Source organism: Macaca fascicularis, chromosome 4 (genome assembly GCF_037993035.2).
Source record: "Macaca fascicularis isolate 582-1 chromosome 4, T2T-MFA8v1.1".
Lineage (NCBI taxonomy): Eukaryota > Metazoa > Chordata > Mammalia > Primates > Cercopithecidae > Macaca > Macaca fascicularis.
Window position 1 is genome coordinate 18,104,188 of NC_088378.1, and position 24,801 is coordinate 18,128,988.

The window sequence follows — 24,801 nt, forward strand, 5'->3', positions numbered from 1 at the left end:
AAACACTTTTTCCTCAACCTCAGAAAAAAAGTGAGCCAAATATGGAGGATCCCATCAGCTGCAGCAAAGCTACTGGTCATGAAGAGAAGTGAAAGAAGCAAACAGTGAGAGAAGCAAAGAGAAGAGTAAAGCAGAATGGGAAGGAAAATGGTGATTCTTTAGGCACCAATCATTTGATTTTTTTTCTCTTTGAAAGATAACCTTCGGCTTATTAATTTTATCATATCTTTTCCAATATTGAACCTTCAACCTCTAAGAATCAGCTGGGTGTAGACTCAGCGTGATGGGCCTGGCCTGCTACCTAGCAGGGTCCCCTCAGGGCTATGGTGGAAGGAGTCGCTCAGGGCCTAGGAAGCTCTGTTGCAGTTTCCATTCTTACATTCCACCTTCTCTTGTTACCTACTCTCCAGCTATACTGGATTTGCTAGTCTTTTTCACACTTTGTGCTTTTGCTGTAGTGTTTCCCTCATCCTGGAGTATGTTTTTCCTGTTTGTCTGCCTGATGAGATGTTATGATCTTCAAATGTGGCCTCATGGAAGCCTTCTCTGATTCTTCCAGGCTGAGTTATTTATTTATTTCTCCTACAGTTTCTGAACTGTGACTCACTAGTTCTACTTGGTATGGCAACATTGTCATCTGGCCTTGCCAGAGAGTCTCACCTTTAAAGAGTTTATTAAGTTTATTTACAGGACCTAGTGTTAGATTACCTGACCATGAAACAATTACAACTTCTTTTATGATCTATGCCCAAACCTTTATGTGAGCCTTATTGAGGCTTTACCAAGGAAACAGGCAGTTTTAGAGTTGGCCTTAAGGATGTTCTCTGGTGTCATCAAAGAAATGGAAATGCAAAGCAGAGACACGTGCATTTAGATACGTGTAAGATAAGCTACCTCTTTGGAATGGTGCTACACATCTGTTGGGAGACACCTCCTTGACAGACTATTTTTGAGAGAGGGTGACACATATCCTTAGAAAGAATAAAACCTTTCACCAACACCTCCCGCAAACCTGGTAGACTGATGTGGTTCATAAATTCATCAATAGATCTAGCCTGATCAAGTACCAATCATGCTACGGCCTACTTGATATGACTGAAAAGGTACTTACTGCTTTTCAACTGAACTACCTTTAAATAACAGACACTTGTTTTTGGAATACCAATCAAGTGTTTCTGTGGGAGTTGCATATTGCTCTCAGTTCAGTTCTGCCTTTCAACTCCTCAATCCGTTTCTAATCATTGTGAAATAGCACTATTATTCTTAAAAGGTGCAATAAAATGTAACTGAAAAGAATTTTTTGGAAGCCCAAATGTAAGGAAACTGTTTATATAAGATGTATAGTAAGGTATCGTTAATTAGAACCTTACCAGATGATCATATTTTGGACAAAATTTCACTCTTACACGAGCTATAAAAGAAAGGTATGCTATAAAAATTGACAGATGCTAGGGGGCTTGAATAACCTGCTTAAGAGAACAGACTATTTTGAAATACTTGAATAATACCAATTTGGAAAAAAATCCAATATGCCAATTATGAGGCTTTGATTTGGCAAAGCAGGCACAATTGGATATTTTTTATTTTTTTTTATTTTTTTTGAGATGGAGTCTTGCTCTGTCACCCAGGCTGGAGTGCAGTGGTGCAATCTTGGTTCACTGCATCACTGCAACCTCTGCCTCTCAAGTTCAAGCGATATTCCTGCCTCAGCTTCCTGAGTAGCTGGGATTACGGGCACGCACCACCACACCCAGTTAATTTCTGTATTTTTAGTAGAGCCAGGATTTCACCATGTTGGTCAGGCTGGTCTCGAACTCCTGACCTCGTGATCTGCCCACTCAGCCTCCCAGTTTGATGGTTTGTCTACTTGGCAATAATTGCAATGAATTTGTTTTAAAATATTTTATATTTTCACCTTGTTAGCCCAAATTGCTAAGATTTTGCTGTATTTAGTAATTTTGAGGGGGAGTGTTTTTCTCTTTCTCCTAGACTGTAGACTATTTTTAGTGGAAAATGGCTGCTGAGTGTGTGGAAAGAGTATGCAATATTTCAGTGGGAAGATACTACAATCATTTGAAATTCTCCATTGCTGGAAAATTCTCAAATTAGGCTTATGAAGGCAATTTGATTTAGCAAGCAGCTTATTGGACCAAGCAAAAGCATCTCAGCAGGGATGGAATTTGGACTGCACTTGTCCCTGGTTCTCACCTTCCCTGAGCAGCAGCGCATCTGCAGTGTCCCAGTGATGCCCCCCACAGGCCTTGAAGCTTGTCTTCCAGAAAAGCCTTCATTTCAGGGGCAGAATTCCAGGAAGCATGCCCATGAAACACTCATGAGGAGGAACTGGGCTGCCAATTAATGACTTCTCACTGCTCCATCAACGTAAAGATTACCAAATCTAAGATCAGATGGGATTATAAACCTCAGAGGAGTTTACAAGCCTTTGCTTGATCATATATATTAACTCAGAACCAAAATGTCTTGGGCTTCTGTTATCCTATATTGCAATTATTAAGAAAAGTTTAGTGCCTTAATTAATCAAGGTTTTATATGCAGTGGTTTCAGGTGGGTAGGAGATAGACTTGGAATTTGAGGATGTGTATCTGTGGGTTTATTTTACTGTTCTAAAATCTAAAATCTCTCCGATCCCTAGTCTCTCTCTGTTCTCTTGGGCTATTTGTATAATTGTAACTGGAATTCCTTGGCTTCCAGAAAAGGTGTAATTTCTGCTTTATGGTCCAGCAGAAACCCTGCCATTGCTTAAACAATTTTTCTCTTTGCAGCTAGAACTGTTTCACAAAACTGTATGGTTCCACTGTGCCTCTTGAAAACATGCAAGGTGTTTATGACATAAAAGACGTAACTTATTAAAGAGAGCCCTAGTGGAGCTATTGTAACGAGGTGAAGATTTCTCTAGAGTTCTGTTGTCTGTCTGATAACAACAGGAAACATTTTTCTAAACAAGCAGGTTTAAAATCTCCACGAGTGTTATGCTATTAAATCATAGCATTTTTATTTCTCCCTACCTAGCTCAATCAGCAGTGGCTGTGACTGTTGTTTTACTGAAATAAAACCTGCCACCCAAAAAATTCTCCCAACATAGGCCCTTGCTTTAAATCTCCGTGGGGAGGCTTGAAGATTTAAAACAATTCTCAAACTTACTCAGGAAGTGGAACAACTAGAAATCACAGTGCTTCCCTCCTCCTGCCCCCAAATATGAAGAAATACTGGCTTATTGAGATAAAAGTTGGCATAAGTCAAATAGAATCTTAGAATAAAGTCTGATATACGCTATTGGTAGCAGTAGCAAAGTGTAAGAAAAATTGGTAACAGAAAAGATGATTACTGAGAAATTTCAATTTATTAACTTATTTTTTATTCCTCTATTAATCTGGGAAAAGATGACCATTTTGTAATTTTACTGATGGAATACCTGGTCTGAGTTTTTGAAACATCAGTGTTCCAAGGGAGCATAATTTGACAGTTACTGGGACAAAATCATATTGGCTGTATAGCGCTCTAGGAATACTTCTATGAAACTAATGATAATACAGTGATTGTGTCCTTGAACACTGTATTCAAAGAGTTTATACTGATGGTTAGCAGAGAGTTGAGGCCCAGAGAAATCTGACAGCAGGATCCTTATATTGACTTCATTCATGGCTTAGGGGAGAAGTGGCTGACATTTAGACCTGAGGCTGTCACTCTAGAGTCATCCCACAGTGAGGGAGGAGCTGGCCTGCCAGCACGTGTTGGTGTCATGCCTGTTTCATGCTGAGAGAACAGCATCACTGCTAATTCAAACAATAGAGATGATTACCAAGGCAGTGACTTGAGAAGCAATATATACCGACACCGGAGGGGAAAGGGCTATTTATTTAGAAAAGTTCACCATCAAATCACTGGACAGGATAAACAACTCATGGGGAAAATCAACACTTATTACAATCAAAGGGGAATCCATTGTAATTTGCTGGTTTCCCTAGGCACTCTCACTGTGATGTTGAACAAAACTCTAAAATATCTCCCACTGGATTAGCAACTGTGAGTGTGAGAAAAAAAAAAAAAAATTCATCTTTTTGTTGTTGTTGTTAATACCCCTTTCCACATTTTACTGAATATATGTAAGCATAATACAGTGTATCTGATGTTAGTGAGGCACCAATTTAGCATTAATTTCTCTGGATGGAAATATGAGCCATATGTTTATGTTAGTAATGGCAACACTAGGCAACTGAATCCTTTCTGAGCAAATTGATATATTTTCATCTAACAGGGAGAGTTCTGAGATCTTGTATTCATTTTGGAAGCATCAGCAGCTTTCAGTACAGAGTTTTCTAATCTTATTTTATTTAATTTCTCTACCGGTCTGACTCTGATTAGAGGTTCAAATAAAATGGTGATTCTTCTATGCCTGGATTCTGTTAAAATATCCCTTGTCTCTTGCCCTGAGCAGCAGCAACTGCAGGTAAATTAATTGTTACAAAGTTGTAGCAGAGCAGCACTAGGATTCTTTGAGGTGGCTATTATACTTGATTTCCAGATGGTTGAGGTTTTTCTTTTTTAATATACTCAACCTCACTTCATAAATACATTTTCACAAGGGTACAGAAATCCAGCAGGGAAGCACATCTTTCCAAGTGCTCTCATATGCACGTAAACAGCTTCCATTTTGGAAGCCAGCAGGGGGCATGTAAAACAAAATGAGTTAAAAAAAAATTGCACATAGAGTAATTTTAATCCATTCCATTTTTAAATACCACAATAAATTTAATTTTCACAATAAATTAAATAGCCATATTCAGTTTACAAAATAGAATTACTTAGTGTGAAACCAGTATTTACAACAATATACATTATGTACATGACATTTCTCTCTGTTGACGTACAACGTGGAAGTAAAAGGACTTGACTTTCCAACGTGTGATTGACATGCTATAAGTGACACCATGGTCCATACGAGAAAACAATAGTGCACAATCACCATAGGAACTTTGGACAATGTCAATTTTATGAGATAAGACATTCTTTTAAATAATAAGAAAATAGCATTTTCTGTTTTCATGGCACCAATTCAGCATCTGAATTAAAGAGCCAGCTTTCCCTTAGGAAAAAAAAAAAAGCATCACTGGATCTCTACTTCCTGAAGCTTCGCAGCCATTGGTACATTTTCACACATTTATCTTTTGGCTTAAATCTATGAAAATGGTGGGTGACAGATTCTGAATCAAAGGAAGACTAATTCTTTGAGAACAGCTGAAGTCACTTCCCCCCATACCACCACCTCTTCTTTTTTGTAAATAGCTTAAAAGATGTGACTATGCAGACAGCATTTTTTTTTTTTTTTTTGTAAATTTTCAGTAGAAAAAGAACTGATCTTATATTTGGTCACACACTGCGTATGTACAAGTATACATGGAAAAATGACTTGGATAGCTCTGCCTAGGAAAAGTGCATATTTTAATCTACAGGAGACATTATGTGTCTCCAGGCACAACACATAGTGTTGTATGACATATTATTTTAGGGCCAGTTCAATGTCCTCCCAGTGATCTGGTAAAATTTTTGATTAAAAGGATGAAAGAATTTGCGCAATTTGGTAATGACAGAGGGGTCCACCTCTGGATGAATGCGCCCCTTGCTGCCCGCCAGGCACTTATTAAAGATAATATTAAACCGTAAGCAGTAAAACCCTCTGGTAGCATTGAAGTATAAATTGTATTGACTTATCCTTGGAGGCAGATTTAGGAACTTCTCCACGAGCTGAAGTTCTGGCAGAGGTTCTGTGATGAGGCGATCTCCATCGACGACATGAAATTGCTCAATTGGAAAGTATTTCAACCACCTTTCCAGATGTTTGGTGTAGATGCTGGTTCTTACTGCTTTGTATTTTGTGTTCACTTCACATGTATTAGGGTCTATGGCCAGCTTCTCAAACTTGTAATACGTTTTGTTCTTCCTCTCCTTCCCCTCTAGCACCTGAGTATAATCAGAAATAGCTCTCGTGGTTGGCTCCCTGACAATGATCAACAACTTGATGGATGAGTTCATTTTGTAAATCCTTTCTGGAACCTCCTCCGTGATAAAATATGCTGGGCTCTTTTCAATTGTGATTTGCTGAGGGTAGGAAAAAGGCATCTTTTTCCTATACCACTCGATGCCCTTACCATAATTCTCATCATTATCAAAAAAATGGATTTCTTGAGAGGCTTTGACCACTGCCGGATGTAGGTTCAGCATTTCAAGCAGGGCCCTTGTGCCTCCTTTCCTCACTCCAATGATAATGGCCTTGGGGAGCTGCTGGACCAGGTCATGGAGGCGAACCTGCTCCTTGGAAGCGTTGCCCTTCCGGAACTCGTGTAGCAGGCCACGCTTAAACTGCAGGGCGCGGAGTGGGAATTCAGCCTGACTGCGGGCACCACCCAGTCGACCTTCGATGGGGCAAATGGGTTGTAGCCTGCAAGCAAGACAGAGACACTTTAAGCTCATTGCAGCTAACTTCTCATTTTCCTGGTTCCCCAGTCAGACCAAGACTTTAAATGCATAAATAAAGCCACTGATTCCCAGCCTGCTGCAATCCATAATGAACATATGTTTGGGAAATTTTATTTTAAGCAACCATGTATTAAATGGAGCACACATAATTGATGAGATTTTTTTATTAGTGCTCCTTAAAATTTTTTATTCCCCAAGCACTTAATTGACTACGGCGCGTACCTCTGTTCGCAGTACAGGATAGACAAGTGACACCAGCCATACGAATAGCTTTTTAACAGCTCACCAGTTAAAATCATTAAGAAAAAGTGAAAGGCAGGAGATTATAATCTTCAGCTGGGGGGCGGAAGGGTAGCAGGGAGGCCACGTGTTTCATGTTTCGTGTGGTATTATTTTCTTGCAGCCCGGCAGCACTCACATGGCTGTTGAAACTCTTTGAGATATAATCTGAAAGGAGGTCCCAGTTTCTGCCCTGGGCTGTTTGCATCATCAACCTGCAAAATTCCAATCTTGGAACTTGCTGAGCTTTTCATTCTGAGACTCTCTGCCCTTGCTTGGCCTTGAGGACAGCCAGAAGAATATAATATTTCTTTTGCCTCTCTTTCTCTTTCTATCTAAAGAGGTCAGGATTATATTTCCACTTTGCTGAATATAGGATCAAACCCAATTGCCATCAGCAAGTGCTGTATATCACCAACCACACCTGGGACCAGGCATCAACAAGACCTTGACAGGGCCAGAAACCTCAAGCCCTCATTGCCAAGCCCATTAAAATCAGGAACTCAAGCTCATAAAGGAAGGAATGCAATGGATATAGCCAGAAAGGAGGATTTTCACTTCAATATTATCCTGAATAGTGAACGACCATCTCTGCTTTTCTCAGGGAGAAAGATGTGGTAACAGTCACAATGATAGTAGACGATGGTGACCGTTTAATTTGTCATGGCTAACATATATGGTTAGCAAATTGAGTTTCCATTTAGGTATAGTCTGAATTGAACTGAAATTCATTATACTTTCCCTAGGTTGATCTGTGAGGGCATTTTAGCCTTCTTGGTAAAAGGAATTAATATCAGTCAAAAAGGCTGTTAAACCAATTCTTACACCTGAAAGCTTCCAGTTATTCTAATAATTTGGAATCTGTATCTCCCCCTCTGTGGCAATGAGGCTGTTGCTTGCTCTTCCCAAGAGACCGTATGGCATCTTTCTTGTTTTCTGAGATGAGAAACAACCTCAAGGTCATGCCCAGTGATATGGTTTGGCTCTGTGTCCCCACCCAAATCTCATCCGGAATTGTAATCCCTACATGTCAGAGGAGGGGCTTGATGGGACGTGACTGGATTATGGGGGTGTATTTCCCCCTTGTTTTCATGATAGGGAGTTCTCATGAGATCTGATGGTTTAAAACTGTGTGGCACCTCCCCCTGCAAGCTCTCTCTCTCTCCTGCCACCATGTAAGACGTGCCTTGCTTCTTCTTTGCCTTCTGCCATGATTGTAAGTTTTCTGAGGCTTCCCCAGCCATGCAGAGCTGTGTGTCAATTAAACCTTTTTTCTTTATAAATTACCTAGTCTCAGGTATGTCTTTATAGCAGTGTGAAAACGGACTAATACACCCAATCTGTTCTGCAGAATTGAGGAGCATGGTCTTGGTCTGTGTTATTTAAACAACTATCTATCATATTGCTTAAGGAGAAATATCAATATATATTACTTTTCGTGATGTTTCCTTTCATGATTTTTAAAACAATTCATGCTCATTGTGGAAAGTGTGAAAATATAGAGAACTTTTTTTTTTCTTTTTTTTTGAGATGGAGTCTTGGTCTGTTGCCCAGGCTGGAGTGCAATGGCATGATTTTGGCTCACTGCAATCTCCGTCTCCTGGTTCAAGAGATTCTCCTGCTTGGCCTCCTGAGTAGCTGGGATTACAGACATGTGCCACCATGCCCAGCTCATTTTTGTATTTTTAGTAGAGACGAGGTTTCACCATGTTGGCCAGGCTGGTCTTGAACTCCTGACCTCGTCATTTGCCTGCCTCGGCCTCCCAAAGTGCTGGGATTACAGGCGTGAGCCACTGAGCCTGGCCTAGACAGCTTTTAAAAAACAGGATTTAACCCAGTTAATAGTTTAGACAAACATGAATTTTGTTTTTACACTTGTTAATGAGATTAATGTACTAGGGCTTTAAATAGAGGATATAAAATTATCAGTAGATACATAGGCAAAGACGCTTTTAATTGTGACACTGATTGGAATATTACAAGTTCATCTTTCAGTTCTTCTTGGGTTCTGGTTGAGAATTAAGCTCTAATTCCATAAGGCATCCATTGATGGATTTCTGTTCTAAGCACCTAGAATGATGTCAGTACCAGCCTTGCAAGAATTGAGTAAACAGTCACTCAAATTCTCTTTTGTAGGATTTAATTCTCTCATAGTACCCTGGCTGAGAGTGGCTGACATAGATAGTCTCTGCTTTGTTTGAGGTCAAATGGAATTTCCCTACTTGTAGAAAGGGTCATTTTCCTTCTTTCCTTCCTTCCTTTTTCTACCTTCTACCCTGGGAGATCACACGCTGCAGAACAGTCGCCTTTTGGACTCCCTAACTCAAGATAGGATGTGAAAATATGAGAAAATATCATATTCTTTCCCACTTCTGACAGCATAGATTCTGAATGTGGGTCCCAGACTGAAAAATCATACAGGTTTAGGATTGGAAGGGATGGAAGAAGTAATATCTGCCTCCCTCCCAGAAAGCAGGGTCTTCAGTTAGTGGAGGGTGGGCCTACATAAGCCTGTGTTACCTTCAGACGTAATCTCAAAGTCTCAAGTGAGAGGCTTTTAGAAAGCCCACCAAACCATTCAATTCCGAATAAAAGCTATCCCCTTAGAGACTAGAGACAGAGTTAAGAAAATGAAAAGAATCGTCAACTAAATAATAATGCATTAGTGATCATTAGATCAGTTACTAAGTAAAAGGTAAATGATTGGAAGCTAATTAAAGGTCAGTTGGGAAGGGCTGGATATAAAAGTTCCATTACAGAGGTAGGCCAATGGCACCACCTCAAGGCTTCTCATTAATCATCAAGTGCTACTTTAGGAAACTGCTGGAAGTCGGGGAGAAGCTCTGATTACACTTTCAGGTAGGTAACAACTAGTGAGTGGGACAATTACTCAGCAATTTTGAATTGAGAAGCATCAAAGGAGTTCACTTTACCAGTCAAAATGACAGCAACTGAAGGAAAACAAGGACCACTGCTATGTTATTTCTAAATATCTAAGTGATAAGGTCTACAGATTAGCTTAAACTTTGGAAGGAAAAGAAAACTGAAAGGAAGAGATTTTCATTTTTAAGTTTGTATGTGTTTTCACTGATGGTGAGAACTGAACTCACAGAGAACACACTTCAGTCTTTCCAGTGCAAGAATTAATTTTAAAGGGCCGGCCAGGCACAGTGGTTCATGCCTGTAATCCCAGCACTTTGGGAGGCTGAGGCAGGTGGATCTCCTAAGGTCAGGAGCTCAAAATCAGCCTGGCCAACATGGTGAAACTGTCTCTACTAACAATACAAAATTAGCTAGGTGTGGTGGCACATGGCTGTAATCACAGCTGCTTGGGAGGCTGAGGCGGGAGAATAGCTTGAACATGGGAGGAGGAGGTTGCAATGAGCCGAGATTACACCATTGCACTCTAGCCTGGGCAACAAGAACGAAACTCCAATTAAAAAAAAAAATTTTTTTTTTGAAGGGCAAAAAAGGAAGCTTCACATTTCAGAAATTAACTTCTCTGTTCTTGCCCGTTAGACTAGACACAGAACATACCAGAAACATTTAATGTGAAGCCAGCTGATGTTGCTGGGACTTCTGCAAGTTCAATACCTCTCAACTGTTTGTCTGTTTAGAGCTAAGACCTAGCACTGTAATTTTCTCTCCATGGATTTCCCATTGCTTTCTGGGCAATTATTCTGAGCAACAGCCTCCTTGTCTGGTGCATTCAGGCCCTGAAAACCAGAGCTAATTAGCATAGTTAAAACTCCCCATGCCTGCAGCCATCTTTCCAGGGCAATGGATTGCAAACTTGATGAGCTCCTTTAGAGACTCATACATAATTTTAATGCTCCTGATAGCACATTAAGTGTCCACTCATAAATTTCAAAAGGAAGATACATAGATACATCATCACTGTTTTGCTACAGGTAGAGGTCAACACCAGATGCACGCAGACCACACTGAGCTCTAGTAAATGACAGTTTTACTGTACACAGCTTTATCCCTTCCCTGAAAACAAGTGTCAATGCACACGGAATACAAATGGATCCTGACAGAACATCTTGGTTTGAGCAACTTGGATCTCTCTCTTTTAAAGGCTCAATAAATCAAAATCAATACTGCAGAAAAGCATGTTTCCTGGGAATTTTGAGGGAGAAAAACAAGTGGATAGACTTAAAATTATGTCCTAAAGAAGTTTACATCAAGACTTAAAGTCACAGGGGTATAAGCATGTGTTTAAGCACCCACCTATCCAAGCTCCCAACTCTGGCGACTAGATACAGGAGACTCCCAACGGCAAGGCTTCCCAGCACCAGGAGCTTCTGTCTCAGCCACGCCTGCTGTTTGAATAGCATGGCCCTCCATCAACCTTCAGGACTGCTGCAGCCTGCGATAGAAGGACTCATCAGCAGTCATCTCTTAGAGGCTCTGTTTGTTGTCACAGAGCTAAGCAGAGGTGGAAGACAGGTGATAAGCGACACTGCACAAAGAGCAGATCCCACACCAACTCTGATAATTGTCATGATGTAACAGGTATATTTAGCAAAACTTACCTTTCTTTTCCTGGCCCATGTTATAAGATCAAATACTAACGCTAGGGGAAAAGATGCTAACTAGACAGAACCTGTTAGATAATTGTCAAAGTAAATTAAAATGCATGTAACATATAGTGTGTGTGTGTGTATAAAATGATTCAAAGAATATGGATAGAATGAACAACATGGCCAGGCGCGATGGCTCAAGCCTGTAATTCCAGTACTTTGGGAGGCCAAGGCAGGTGGATCACCTGAGGTCAGGAGTTCAAGACCAGCCTGGCTAAGATGGTGAAACCTCGTCTCTACCAAAAATGCAAAAATTAGCTGGGCGCAGTGGTGGGCACCTGTAATCCCAGCTGCTAGGAAGGCTGAGTCAGGAGAATCACTTGAACCCGGGAGGCGGAGGTTGCAGTGAGCCGAGATCATGCCACTCCACTCTGGCCTGGGTGACAGAGAAGACCTGTCTCAAAAAAGAAAAAAAATAAAAGAGCAACTTGAGGCTTACCAGCAGGGCAATCATAAACTGAAGATTCTGCTTCAGAATAACAAGGTGAATTTGAAATCCCAGTTCATAAGTTATCATTTTGAGCATAGCAATGACATATTTTAATTACATATGTTTTTGTTTTGTTTTAGTTGTGAGTGGAAGGGGGTGAGATCAAAGTGATACTTACTGAAGTTATCAGTGGTAAGTATCAGAATGTCACATGTTTGAGGACAATGGCCTTGGGGAACCTGATGTTTCCCTCCATGTCCTCTGCCCAGTCCTGGGTTCTGAAACATGTTCAGACTAGATGCTTTTGCTGTGTGACCTCCCCTGGCTGTCAATGAATTTAGACAGGTTTGGTGGTATTGGTCTCACTCTTAGATCATGAAAGAAGCTTACCTGGAAGCTCTGTTCTCATATACCTGAAATAAGGCCAGCTGAGGAGTCTAGGGCTTTACTAGTGCTGTTATTAAATTTTTGGGGAAAATGCAAGCTCCCAATTCAGCCTTTCTTATTAAAAATAAATCCAATCCCCCTTTCAAGATAAGATTGTTTGCCTCTTATTGAAACTCAAAATAGTAACCCAAGAAGGAAGCTATATAGATAGAAATGAGTCATGGTTAGAAATTGTTTTGCTGCAATGATATCTCTGTATTGCTATGTGAAGATTTTCCTTGTGCAAAAGGGATATACTAGGATTGAATGATTGATCTATTCATTCGTTCATCGAGAAATCACTGAATTCCCAAAGCATTTTCAACTATTACACTAGGTTTATAGGAGATTCCAAAACAGATCCCCAAAGAGTTTTAGTCCTTAGAAAACTGATAATGTGATTAGGGAATCAGGAAACAACCAGAGAACTTTACCCAATTATGATAATGTATGAATAAGTGCTGGGAAAAGAAAATTAAGGAAAAGGTCAGAGAATGTGGGCATGGTAAAATTTTTTTTTGTGTGTGGAATGTACTATGTGAATTGCTGAGGAAATGGTAGGAGGGCATCCTAAGAGGGAGAGATGAGACCAGTACTCATCCAACACACAATTGACAAATACTTATGGAATATGTGTTATGTGCTAGATTCTGTATTGGGTACCATGGAGAATAGTGGCCGAATAAATAGACACGTTCTTGTCCTGTGGGAGTTCACAGTCTAGTGGAGAAGACAGGCATTAAGCCTACAAACAGGATTAATGCATACTTACAAATTGTATTCAGTATGACAAAGGAAAGTTACAGGACCTAGTGAGAAAGAATAATAGGAAGAACCTACTTCAGTGCTTCCTGAAGAAGTAACACTTGGGGTGACACCTGGAGGAGGAGAAGCAAAGAGGCACGAGCCAGCAGAGGAACCAACTCACATGAGGGATTGAGGAGGGAAAATGCTTGGCTTGTTTAAGAAGTGAAGGTAGGAAGGTGTGGCTGGACAAAGGTAGAGGGAAAGAGAGAAAAGGCTAAGAGCATAAGCAAAGAGAGAGCAAAGACAGGTAGGCTGGGTGAGCCTGTGGTTTTGATGTAGCAGAGCTTGCCTTATGTGTAGATAAAATGCGGAAGACAAAGAGAGTGAGGTTTCTTGAGGCTCACTGTGTAGCAAGGACATTGTCCAGGTGGTATTTCAGGAAATTCTCAAAAACCCTATAAAGTAGATGGAGTTATTTCCATTTCATAGGTCAAGTGAAGCTCACAATTTTCTCCAACTTGCCTGTGATCACACAACTGACAGATAATGTGAAGACAAAGACAGTTACCTACGTAATGTGATTCAGAGCTCCACTGAAAGAACCAATCTCCTGTCTACAGGTTGATGTCTGAAGTACTCAGTTAGACCCACGTGCCTTGGGCTCTGATCCTTGTTGAAATGCAAATACTGCAGCAAGTTGCAGAACAGGGTGGCAGAAAGAAAACTGTGTTCAAGTCCCCCAATTAAATACTCCCCTTAGTAGCTCTACGGTTTTGAGGTTGGATTCTCTGGGGTTTCCTTTTCTTATCTGCAATATGAGGACCACCTCTGGTGTCCCCATTCCATAGTGCTGCAGGAAGAATGAAATGAGGTTTCTACAAGTGATATTACTATATAAAGGTTTATTAGCTTGCCAGACTAATGCAAAGGACTATGTGTCATCTGTTTCTTAGCATGAATGAATTTAGTGTGCATTCACAGATGAGGAGTGTGAGGGAATAAAGCTTGTCTGTGGCTGAGCTGCAAAGGGAAGGGATGGGAAAAACAAAGGAAAAATGTGCCTGCCCCATGACCCTTGCAAGGGTCTCCAGCCTCATACAAGGGGCCAATTCAGAGGAAGGCTAGGGAAGTTGTCGACCTCCTCTGCTATTTAAACATAATGCCCACACCCTCCTGCTTAAAACTATACTGCACAATGCTTCGTCCACTTTCACCAGCTCCTTGGTCCACCTGTCTATTTTTAGCTCCAGTCCACCCATTCTTTAAGGTCTGGGCTATATCACAGTTCCTCTAGGAAGCCTTCTCCAGCTTCCAGTCCAGGATCATCACCCACCTCCACTAACTCTTGTTCTTGCAGTCAGAACCACAGTTAGGCATTTCATTGTGCATGAGTGTTTGATTAGTGTTAGCTGCTTCTTGGTGTGTATCATCATCATCTCCTAGCAATGGGCTAAACCTACTGACTGACTCAGAAGCACTAGAAAGCTTACGGAAAGGTACTAAGCCCAGAATCTGCTTTGCTGCACAGGCCAGTGATTCTCTATGGTAAGTTTGCAGAGCCTTTAAAACACACACACTTGCTACCACCCTCAGATATTCTGATTCAACGGGTGTGAATTAATTTTGTATTTATAAAACTAGAACAGGCTGGGTGTGGTGGCTCACGCCTGTAATCCCAACACTTTGGGAGGCCAAGGCGGGTGGATCACCAGCTTGGACAACATGGTGAAACCCCATCTCTACAAAAATACAAAACTTAGCCAGGCATGATGGCGGGTGCCTGTAATTCCAGCTACTCTGGAGGCTGAGGCAGGAGAATCACTTGAACCCGGGAGGTGGAGGTTGTAGTGAGCCGAGATCACACCACTGCACTCCAGCCTGTGTGACAGAGCAAGGCTCCGTCTCAAAAACAAAAACAAAAATAAAAAAAAACACAAAAAAACTAGAACAAAGTAATAAAGCTTATCGTTTTCTACCATCTTTTGTATCTTCAGCCACCAAGGTCAGTAAAAATGATTTCTCCTTAATTTCTTCTTGCTTTGTGCCGTGCAGGCACTTTGTGCCTCCCTTGCTCCTTAACATTTTGGTATGCTCTCCTCGTTCATTTCCCATGGCCCTGCATAGTACTATTAATCTTCCTAATATAAGTTATTTTGTCCCTCATCTATTTTGGGTTGTTCACTGGATCAAGTTCAATCACTTCCTCTTGAAAGTCTACGCCCTTCCTTCTGAGGTCCCAGTGTAGACAGTCAGCTTCTCACCCTCTTAAGTCACTCACTGCAGCCTCTGAGCCTGTCAGGTCAGTCCCTGCACCGTTCCCCATATGCCTTTTCTCTAATCTCTGTGCAATCATCAGCTTGCTTGCTGACCTGGGATATCTTTCCTATGTCTCCTCCTTCGAGACTTCCGGATCTTACTGGTGTCTTCCTAGGAAGTGATCTTGATCTCGGTGGATGTGGAGTTTAGGGGAAAAATCCCAATACACATTCCTTTGGTGGGTAGGAATGGGTCATGTCCATTGGATAAATAATTACAGGACCAAAGGATAATAGTTGGGCTCAGGAATAAAACTTGCAAGGCTTTTGCATGTAGGGGTGGGTGAAATTATAAAATGACCTCATTGTTAAACTGTTCAAGTTTAGCAGACAGGAAAAAGAAGAAAAACATGACAGAATGTGAAGCCTGCTGAAGAAGTAGTGCAAGATTTAGGAGACTAGGATGACAAAACTATCAGCATCCAATTGCAATGCACAGGTCATCTGGTATATACTAGGCTATAAACCCAGTTTTCACCATAGAAGTTTTGCTCTGTGGGATTAGATACTACTGCCAGCCTAGCTTCTCTGTGCCTGAGATGCCTTAAATATGCCTGCTGAGGTTTTTTCCCTCTTCAGGAGACATGATTTCTCCAGCATTTTGTTCACAAGACTGGTCTGGCTCCCTACACTGCCCCCTCTGGTTATGGCAGACCCGGTATGCATGGCAAGGTACCTTCCTATCTACTGTGACACTGAGAAGAACTAATATTTTTACTGAAGATCTCAACTAATATGAGTGAGCCACTCATGGTGAAGTGGAAAGACCACTAGATTGGGAGTCAAAAGACCTTGGGTTACATTTTGGTTTGGTTTTGTAATGGAAATTTTCTGAGTTTTGCTTTCCTCATCCATAAAATTATGATAATAATATCTGTCTCACAGGGTTCTTAAGATGTGAGCACGGAGTAGAACAGTAGGATAGAAGTTGTGAACATTTGTACATTGTACAAAAATGAAGCATAATTAATAGCTTCAGGAGGCAGATTAATTATTGCAAGGCATTTTGCAGAGAAAAATAAAATAAATGCAGTTTTCATAAATAGTATACTTGAATTATGAAAAATAGTATTTTAAGTATAAATAACTTTTAATGGAAATTCTTGTTAAGAATTAGAATGCTAATGCTATATTTTTTGGTTCAAAGCAAGATGGTACATGCATATACACACACACAGTCAATATTTCTCTTTCAGCTCTTCTTGAGCTGAAATCTCTTGGAATTTTTGAGAAATGAGGAGGCCAAGCCAGAAGTTTCTATTGAGGCTCTCTAGCAGATAGAAAGTGAAATCTCATTCTGTTTTGTAACCAGTCGCAGACTATGTCCTAAGAGACTATATCATAGCAGCTCTGAATAAAACTTCCCCAGGGAAAACCAAAGATATCTGGTTAAATTAACTCCGAAAATGCCTCTTTGGTTTTCTATAACATTATAAAGCATTTGAATCTGCCAGGATGGTGTCTTAAAAGCTGGAGATTGTTGCTTTTGGTCTAGGAATATAAGACAAAGAGAAGGCACACCATTCGATCCTTATGGACAATGCTGTTAAATTGGGTAGCATGTTAACTGCTTCTCCAACCCTCAAATCCCATTCCTTCAGCTATGCCAGCTTTAATGGGTATTTTAATAACCTTTCATCAAAGCAGTTATACTGGTAATGGGAAATTTATATAAAGTTTTAAAAAAAAGTTTATTATTTCTTTTTATATAAAAAGTGGTTGAAGACCTACAGTGATATTTAAGCTCCCCCATCTCCAGTTTTTAATCTCTCAATGTCTTCCATTTCGCCTGCCAAGAACAGCACAATTAGTTTCTTCAGACTCCTAAAGCTTTAACAGACATGGTATCTTGGCTGAACAAAGCAGAGTATCTAAATAACAGAGTATGTGGCCAGAAACGACAAATTGTAGAGACATCTGGCTGTTTCTCTAAAGCAGCACTAAGCAAAGAAAGAAATGAGTCCCCAGATGAAACAAAGAAATAAGGAGATTCAAAAATAATAGTAATAAAGATGTGTTCAAGTGCTGCTCAAAGGCTTGTAGACATGGTTACCACAAGCCCTTGGTACCAGTAAAAACAGTAAGAGGAACAATAGCAGCCAAGTTCATTAAAAACGACTGAACTTATATAGCAGAATTATTCCAAGGAAATCATAACCCTCTTTTGAGTATTAGCTCATTTATCCTGGGCAACAGCCTTATGAGGTGGACAGGAACTACATTTATTGAACACTAGGCTCTGTGTTACTTTTTTTACATTTATTATCTCATATCATACAACAGACCTCTGTAATATTATCTTTTTTTTTTTTTTATGGAAACTGAGCAGAGACATGAGTAGATTTTTTTACCCAAGGGCTGTGGCTGGTAAATGCAGAAGTAGGATTTAAATTCAGAATTATCTGACCCCAAAGAACATGACCCTATGATTGCAGCACCAGCCACAGAGTTTGGATACTTACATGGGAGAATTTTTTTTTTTTTTTTTGACACAGAGTCTCACTCTGTCGTCAGGCTGGATTGCAATGGCACAATCTCGGCTCACTGCAACCTTCGCCTCCTGGGTTCAAGCAATTCTCCTGCCTCAGCCTCCCGAGTAGCTGGGACTACAGGCACTCACCGCTATGCCTGGCTAATTTTTCTTTTTTGTATTTTAGTAGAGACAGGGGTTCACCATGTTGCCCAGGCTGGTCTCAAACTCTTGAGTTCAGGCAATCCACCAGCCGCGGTCTCCCAAAGTGCTAGGATTACAGGTGTGAGCCACCACACCTGTAGACTTTTAAAAAAATAATAATTTTAATAGTTTTGGGGATACAGATGGTTATATGTTATCTTGTTATATGGATAAGTCCTCTAGTGGTGATTTACACTTACATGGGAGATTTTTAAAAAAATAATTTCAATAGTTTCAAGGGTACATGTGGTTATATGTTATCTTGTTATATGGATAAATCTTCTGGTGGAGATTTCTGAGATTTTAGGGCACTTGATATACGAGCAGTGTACACTGTTCCCAATATGTAGTCTTTTATCCCTCATCCCCCTCCCTACCTTACCCCGGCCCAGTCCCCAAAGTCCATTCTATCACTCTTATGCTTTTGTGCCCTCACAGCTTAGCTTCTGGGAGATTCTTAATAAATATTTGTTCATTGACTGAGAGCAAAAAAAAACACTTAACTCCACCCAAATTACCTGCCACTGAACCTTGAGTTAGAGGATGGGGAGATGAAAAAAAAAAAAAAAAAAGAGGAAAAATGTTTCCATAAAAGGCCAGGTAAAAGGGACCATTTAGGTTGTTTGAACCTGATGAAAGCAGGGAGAAAATACTAATAAGTAATGACAGTAGCAATTATAATGAAAGGTCATGTTTCCATAATTTACCAAGGGTTTTTCATATTCACCAAGCCACTTATAATTAAAACTGACCAGAATCATGCATACCCCACTTTTTCTCTCCATGACTCAAGAACTATCTCTTAGAAAGATTTATAGTAGATGATCAAAATACCATTAGGATTAGCTGCCACTTGTCACAGACTCAGATTCTTATGTGCTGGTCTTTGTAAGATCTTGATTAAATCTGTCTTTGCCCTCCCATTATCACCCAATCCCTACACACCCCTTCCCATAGCACTTCCTCTCAATATCTCAGTGAATGGCTCCCCATCTGCCCCTCATCCATGCCAAAAACCTTGGAAGTTGTCATTCTGGTCTCCACCCTGTCCCCATGTCCAATCAGCCAGTAAGATGCTACCTCCAGTACTGGTAGAATCCACCTAATTTCTGTCATCACTTGTGACAGACTTGGTTCAGGCCACTGTGTCTTTCAGACTACCTTATGAGCAGCCAAGTGGTATCCCTACTATTAGTTTTGTTCCTTCCTCAATTTATTCTTCATACTGATGCCACAGTAATCTTTCCCAATGGAAACTGGATCACATCATCTCCAGCCTTAATACCCTTTAATAGATGCCTATCATCCACAAGACCCTTTACTCCTTTCCACTGTAACTCCACATACCCCGCCCAAAGCTTATATATACAAACTGCAATACACAGAACAACTTGCAGTTCTTTTGAATAAGCCATGATCAGTTCTGCTTCAGGGCCTTTCTTCATAAGATTTCCATTGCTTGAAAACACCAACTCTGTGCTCTGTTTATCAGTTCTGTCAAATGGGATACCAATAACCTGCCCCACAGCACTGCTCCGAGGAGTAAATGGGCATGTGTTGCTTGGCTTATAGTATAAATGTTAGACACGTCAACGGATGCCTGCTCTCCCTCCCAGGCCATGGTTTAATTCCTGTGTTTTAGATCTTAGGTTCTCACTGCTCTTAGGTTCCTTGGGAAAGTCTTTCTTCATCACTTAGGGCTGGTTTAGATGTTCTTCCTATATGGCACCACAGCAGTCTCTACTTAATTCTATTTAAGCCATATTGTAATTGTCTGTTTACTTGTGTGTAACTCTAACTAGATCAAATTCTGTGAGATTAAGAAGTATGTGTTGTGCATTATTGAGTTATCTCCAGCATTTAGGGTCATTGATACTCAGTAAATGATTGCTGAGTAATCCAATCAGTTAGATGAAATGAACTTTGAATATCCTAAGATTATGGCATCTGGATACCTCATCTCTTTAGATACTACTACTTTGTCTTTGTATACTACTTAGCAGGTTTGCCAAGTGCTGTCTGTGTATAAATGACCTTAGTTTTTCTATCTTTTTATTTTGAAAAAATTGAACACTCATATATCCTTTGCCTAGATTCACTGATTATTAATGTTTTGCCATATTTGCTTTATTTGTCTCTATACAAATACATATTACTTTTATGGAACCATTAAAAATAAGTGGCAGATCTCAACATTGCAGCATGTGAGAAGCCCCCACCTGACACACACATGTTGCCCTGTGATAGAAGTGGGGCAGTGGGCATCCTTGTCTCAAAGCCTAGGGAGGTGAAATGACCTGCTCAAAGCTTCAAACTGCTTAGTCTGGGGTTGTAAATAATTATATTAGGGCTTTCTACATTGCACCACTCTGCCTCTCTATGAAGTTCATGCAAAGTTGAAAATATTGCAGATTTTATTGGTAGAAATAAATGTATCCCTCATCTCTGTCTAAACTTTCAATCTGCAAATTCTGAGTTGAGTGTTTAAAAAGAACAAAACCTTTGGCAGGGTGGTGACAAAAAATACTCTTAGGAGATTCTTGTCTTGTCTCATATTACACTATTCTGAATTCCTTTTAAGAAAGAAAAAATAGGCCGGGCGCGGTGGCTCAAGCCTGTAATCCCAGCACTTTGGGAGGCCGAGGCGGGCGGATCACAAGGTCAGGAGATCGAGACCACAGTGAAACTCCGTCTCTACTAAAAATACAAAAAATTAGCTGGGCGCGGTGGCGGGCGCCTGTAGTCCTAGCTACTCAGGAGGCTGAGGCAGGAGAATGGCGTGAACCCAGGAGGCGGAGCTTGCAGTGAGCCGAGATCGCGCCACTGCACTCCAGCCTGGGCAACAGCGTGAGACTCCGTCTCAAAAAAAAAAAAAAAAAAAAAAAAAAAAAAAAAAAAAAAAAAAAAAAAAGAAAGAAAAAATAGAAAAAGCTCTTTTAATATTTTAACGCAGATGGTAGAGTCATGTGGTGATGCCCATCCACTGGAATGCTACGGCTGGCTCCTACTTTGCAAGCCAGTTGTTAAACTCATTATTAAAAATTAAAATTGTATTATATAAATTTATAATTAAGTAAAGTAAAGCAAAGGTAATAAATTGGAAAAACTCCTTATTTTCTAAGTATCTTACTCCATTTTACTATTATCTATGGTCTTGAGTTTAAGTCTGTTGCATCTGTACAATGGAATACTACACATCTCTTCCCAATTTCACATTTAGTGAATTCATCATAGTAGCTTTAGATTCCATATTCAGTCAATTCATGTTGGTAGCTTAAAATTGTCCATGAAGTGGACAGGAAGAATCAATATTGTGAAAATGGCCATACTGCCCAAGGTGATTTATAGATTCAATGCTATCCCCATCAAGCTACCAATGACTTTCTTCACAGAATTGGAAGAAACTACTGTAAATTTTATATGGAAACAAAAAAGAGCCCACATAGCCAAGACAATCCTAAGCAAAAAGAACAAAGTTGGAGGCATCACGCTACCTGACTTCAAACTATACTACAAGGCGATAGTAACCAAAACAGCATGGTACTAGTGCCAAAACAGATAAACAGACCAATGGAACAGAACAGAGGCCTCAGAAATAATGCCACACATCTACAACCATCTGATCTTTGACAAACCTGACAAAAACAAGAAATGGGGAAAGGATTCCCTATTTAATAAATGGTGCTGGGAAAACTGGCTAGCCATATGTAGACAGCTGAAACTGGATCCCTTCCTTACACCTTATGCAAAAATTAACTCAAGATGGATTAAAGACTTAAATGTAAGACCTAAAACCATAAAAATCCTAGAGGAAAACCTAGGCGATACCATTCAGGACACAGGCATGGGCAAAAACTTCATGATGAAAACACGAAAAGTAATGGCAACAAAAGCCAAAATAGACAAATGGGATCTAATTAAACTAAAGAGCTTCTGCACAGCAAAAGAAACTATCATCAGAGTGAACAGCAACCTACAGGATGGGAGAAACTTTTTGCAATCTACCCATCTGACAAAGGGCTAATATCCAGAATCTACAAAGAACTTAAACAAATTCACAAGAAAAAAATAAACCCCATCAAAAAGTGGGCAAAGGGTATGAACAGACACTTCTCAAAAAAAAGACATTTATGCAGCCAATAGACATATGAAAAAATCCTCATCATCACTGGTTATCAGAGAAATGCAGATCAAAACCACGATGAGATACCATCTCACAACAGTTAGAATGGCAATCATTAAAAAGACAGGAAACAACAGATGCTGGAGAGGCTGTGGAGAAATAGGAACACTTTTGCCCTGTTGATGGGAGTATAAACTAGTTCAATCATTGTGGAAGACAGTGTGGTGATTCCTCAAGGTTCTAGAACCAGAAATACCATTTGACCCAGCAATCCCATTACTGGGTATATACCCAAAGGATTATAAATCATGCTACTATAAAGACACATGCACATGTATGTTTATTGTGGCACTATCCACAGTAGCAAAGACTTGGAACCAACCCAAATGTCCATCAATGATAGACTTGATAAAGAAAATGTGGCACATATACACCATGGAATATTATGCAGCCATAAAAAAGGATGAGTTCATGTCCTTTGCAGGGAGATGGATGATGGCGGAATCCATCATTCTCAGCAAAATAGCACAAGGTCAGAAAACCAAACACCGCATGTTCTCACTCATAAGTGGGAGCTGAACAATGAGAACACATGGACATAGGGAGGGGAACATCACACACCATGGCCTGTTTGGGGGTGGGAGGCTGGGGGAGGGATAGCGTTAGGAAAAATACCTAATGTAAATGATGACTTGATGGGAGCAAACCAACATAGCACATGTATACCTATGTAACAAACCTGCACGTTATGCACATGTACCCTAGAACTTAAAGTATAATAATAATAATAATAAAAGAGCAAAAAAAATTGGCCATGAAGAATTTATGCAATAGAAATTGACAAATACTACAAACCATACCCCTCTCCCCAAGAGCTAGTTGTTAAGTATTTACCAGGATACCACTGATTGTACCCCATTTATTTTTCTTTTGCACATTCAATAATCAGGTCTTTCCCAAGTTCCAATCAAGTGTGCAGTATGGTGCCAAGAACTCTTTTAAAAAAGAGGGGGGCCTACCTCTCACCTTCTGTTTTTAGCCTCCCTCTTCATTCTGCCTTTTTACAGGGGCCTATTTTCATTTCTGAGACCCTTGTGATCCTTTTCTTTCTTTTTTGACTTTTCTAAGTCTTTCTTCCCAGCTTTTTTGCTTCTCACTATACCCTGCCACTGACTATGTTCTCTAAATAAAATAACCTAAAAAGAAAAGACTGGCCGGGCGCGGTGGCTCAAGCCTGTAATCCCAGCACTTTGGGAGGCTGAGACGGGTGGATCACGAGGTCAGGAAATCGAGACCATCCTGGCGAACACCGTGAAACCCCGTCTCTACTAAAAAATACAAAAAACTAGCCGGGCGAGGTGGCGGGCGCCTGTAGTCCCAGCTCCTTGGGAGGCTGAGGCAGGAGAATGGCGTAAACCTGGGAGGCGGAGCTTACAGTGAGCTGAGATCCGGCCACTGCACTCCAGCCCGGGCTACAGAGCGAGACTCCGTCTCAAAAAAAAAAAAAAAAAAAAAGAAAAGACTGCTGAGATATTATTCTTAAGTAACATTGATAGCAAAAGTACACCTAAAAATCTTAGGAAATTTTATAAGGATTTAATAAACCTATAAAATAATATATAATTAGCTTGTATGCAAAATGATACTAAAAGTCTCCCCTTCTTAGGCGTGCTAACATTTTCTTAAATTGCAGTATTAAAATTAGCATTCTTAACATGCTTGAAAACTTTTTTCTTTTTATTACCAGAGACACCTTTCTTCTCTAAATATTTGATTTTCCTTTTAGGGCCAGAAGGACTCCACCAAATTTCAACACTAAGATAACCACCTGTTACCAGTCATCAACAAATAGTTACTGAGGACCTACCATGCATCAGGAACTGCAGATGCCGGAAATAATATGGACAACAGACCCAGATTCTGCCTCATTACTTTTGTAGTTTTCTACTGTTCAACTCTTGGTATACATCTAAGGAAACTGCATCATCTACTAAACATGGAGCTTGGATCCTCTTATGAGAGTTCAGGCGCATTCGGGGGGTGTGGCTGTAGCCTCTGATTCTCTTAGATTGGCAGTGAAGGAAGAATCCCTACAAAGGCGGGATCTGCTGCACTTTGGAATCTCACCTCCTGACCCTAAAATCAGCCTTGAAGAGTCCTTGCCTCCTGCCCAAGTAGGCACAATCAAACTACTATACCAAAAAGCACAACTCTTCCTTCAACAAGACTCTTTTCTTCAAAAAACCACATGCAAGTGAAGACTTCACTGGGTATGTGTAGACCAGACATTACTAAGTAACTACTTGTGGTGAGACATGAGCTGGTACCTGTGCATTTACATGGGGGCTCTGTGATCAGAAAGGCCCTGTGCTTGGTTTAATGCTCTGTCGTCGCTGTCTTAGAATTCTCTGCATTTTTATTTTGCCCTGGGCCCCACCAATTATGTGCCTGATTCTGCAGCCAGACTTTTTGGTCTTTCAGGATAGATTACTTGTGTGGAGACTGTGGCTCTTCACAGTGGTACCTCCCTTCTTCTTCTGACACTGAACTGTAAGAGACAGACACTGTCTTAACTCCATCACACAGGAACACAACCCTTCACATCTTTTTACAGAGTTGGGATTTTCACTCCCTTTTATTTCTCCCTCTCAGTTCTGTGGTCTTCCCTGAGGCTCGTCTCTTCCTTGGGTAACCAACACTGAAAATGGTGTCTGCCTTCGAGAACG

The 24,801-nt window shown here is 40.4% G+C and overlaps 1 protein-coding gene across 5 annotated transcripts in view; it reads right to left on the reverse strand.

Annotated features, from left to right (window-relative positions):
* Nucleotides 1–3,847: 3,847 nt before the first annotated feature.
* HS3ST5 (heparan sulfate-glucosamine 3-sulfotransferase 5) overlaps nt 3,848–24,801 on the reverse strand; it is a 172,850-nt gene continuing 151,896 nt past the window's right edge. For all 5 annotated transcript variants that reach the window (XM_074036918.1, XM_074036916.1, XM_074036919.1 and 2 more), the window contains 2 exons: nt 11,008–11,146; nt 3,848–6,457 (listed from right to left, as the gene is read on the reverse strand). In XM_074036918.1, the coding sequence (XP_073893019.1) occupies nt 5,524–6,457; nt 11,008–11,114 (1,041 nt within the window). In that variant the 5' untranslated portion in view covers nt 11,115–11,146 and the 3' untranslated portion in view covers nt 3,848–5,523. The remainder of the gene's footprint in view (nt 6,458–11,007; nt 11,147–24,801) is intronic.